Here is a 1,660-nt window from a genome sequence, read left to right as displayed (position 1 = left end):
CCTCCAACGGCTTTGGGTGCACAGCAGCCCTTGTCTTGCCCTGGAGATCTCTGCAGCCCTTCTTTGGTGCAAAGAAGTTGCCCCTAGCCCCCGCCCCCTGGGCCCCTTCGCCTGCGTTGGGGCTGCTGCTACGCATCGCCCAGTCCAGGTTTGCACCGCTGGCAGCTTCAGGTCTATCACACAGCCGAGAGGAAAATTCACGCGGGCGGCAGCAATTCAGCTCAGCCCCGGGCAATACAGCAAACCGAGGCAAGGCCGTGGCAATCCACCCTTCGGAGTGGTGGCACAGCCGCGCTCGTCGCCACGCTCCCGGGCCGCTGGCCGAGCTGGGCTCCGGCCCGCCAGCTGCCTGCGAGCGCGAGTGCCGGGGCTGGCTGTCACGGCAGGGGCTGCGGTGAGCCGCAGCTGCCTCCTCCTTGGCTCCCCGGGACGAGCACTAACCCCGCTGGCTCACAGCTTTGCACAGACGAGTTCAGCCTGAGGTCTGCGGGCTCGCCTGACCCGAGCTGCGGCGTGCAGCGTGCCAGCTAGCTACTTCGGCCTTACAAGGCAGGCCGTTCTCTGTTTTTCTCTTGCCCAAAGACGAAATTTAGCAGCACTTCTTCGGACTGGCAAGTCTCCCTGATATCTTCACAAATGAAATTATAAACGAGTTGCCGTAACAAGCGGAGTCGCACCGCCGCGGTACGGCAAAGGGAAGCAAACCGCTGCGAGAGGCGGCTCCTTCCGTCGGCGCAGCCGAAACGTCGCCGGGGGGGCGATGCGGCGGTGGCCGGGGGTCCCGCCGGCGCGGAGCGGTGCGCTGCGGAGCGGAGCGGAGCGGCGAGCCCGGCCCGCCGGCGGTGCCGTCAGGAGGAGCCCGGCGCGGCGGGGGGGAGCCGGCCCGGCGCGGCGGGGATGGGCGCGGCGGCGGGGGGCGCCGCCAGGCACTGCCGCTCCCGCTGCTTCTGCTTCATGCGGCGGTTCTGGAACCAGACCTTGACCTGGGCGTCGCGAAGCTGCAGCGAGCGGGCCACCTCGAGGCGGCGGGCCCGCGACAGGTACCGGCTGAAGTGAAACTCCTTCTCCAGCTCCGTGAGCTGCTTCGTGCTGAAGCTGGTGCGCACGGGGCAGCAGGGGGGCTGCGCCCCGCACGGCGCCGCGCCGCCTGCAACGCCGAAAAACACCTTGCTTCAGCGGGGGAGAGGCAGGGAGCGGGGAGGGGGCGGCGGCCGGGGGGCAGGAGAGGGGCAGAGAGGAGCCGGGATGGGAGCAGCCCCCGCCCGCGCCCCGCGGCCCCACTCACTTCTGCCGGGCGCGCTCCGCTTCACTCGCATCCACTCGAAGGTGCGCGGCGCCGCCGGGGCCGCCCCGGGGGCCGGCGAGCCGGGCGCGGGGGAGGCCCCGGCGGCGGGGGGGAGGTGCTGCAGCCCCCCGCCGCCCGGGCACGGCAGCCGGTGGCCGGGCTCCGCGGGGCCGCCGCGGCGCTGCGGCAGCAGGAGGCCGCCGCCGGGGAAGAGGGACGTGGCGTACCGCGGGCGGGCTGCTCCGCGGGGCGGCCCGCAGCCGGGGCCCGGCGCCGCGGGAGGGGCGGCCGCGGGGCCCGGGCCGAGGCAGGCGCCTTCCCCCCGCAGGGCGCCGCGGCCCGGCGCGGGCGGCCCGGCGCGGGGGAAGCAGCCCG

The 1,660-nt window shown here is 73.7% G+C and overlaps 1 protein-coding gene across 1 annotated transcript; it reads right to left on the bottom strand.

Annotated features, from left to right (window-relative positions):
- Positions 1–848: 848 nt before the first annotated feature.
- Positions 849–1,349, bottom strand: LOC134142136 (homeobox protein Hox-D1-like; the record flags this gene model as incomplete). The annotated part of the gene is made up of 2 exons (XM_062578916.1): positions 849–1,147; positions 1,286–1,349. Coding segments are annotated over 2 exons (363 nt in total), but the record flags the coding sequence as incomplete, so codon positions are not given.
- Positions 1,350–1,660: the final 311 nt, after the last annotated feature.

This window comes from Rhea pennata, chromosome 6, assembly GCF_028389875.1.
Source record: "Rhea pennata isolate bPtePen1 chromosome 6, bPtePen1.pri, whole genome shotgun sequence".
In the NCBI taxonomy this organism is placed as follows: Eukaryota; Metazoa; Chordata; class Aves; order Rheiformes; family Rheidae; genus Rhea; species Rhea pennata.
This window is presented reverse-complemented; position numbering and strand designations above follow the sequence as displayed.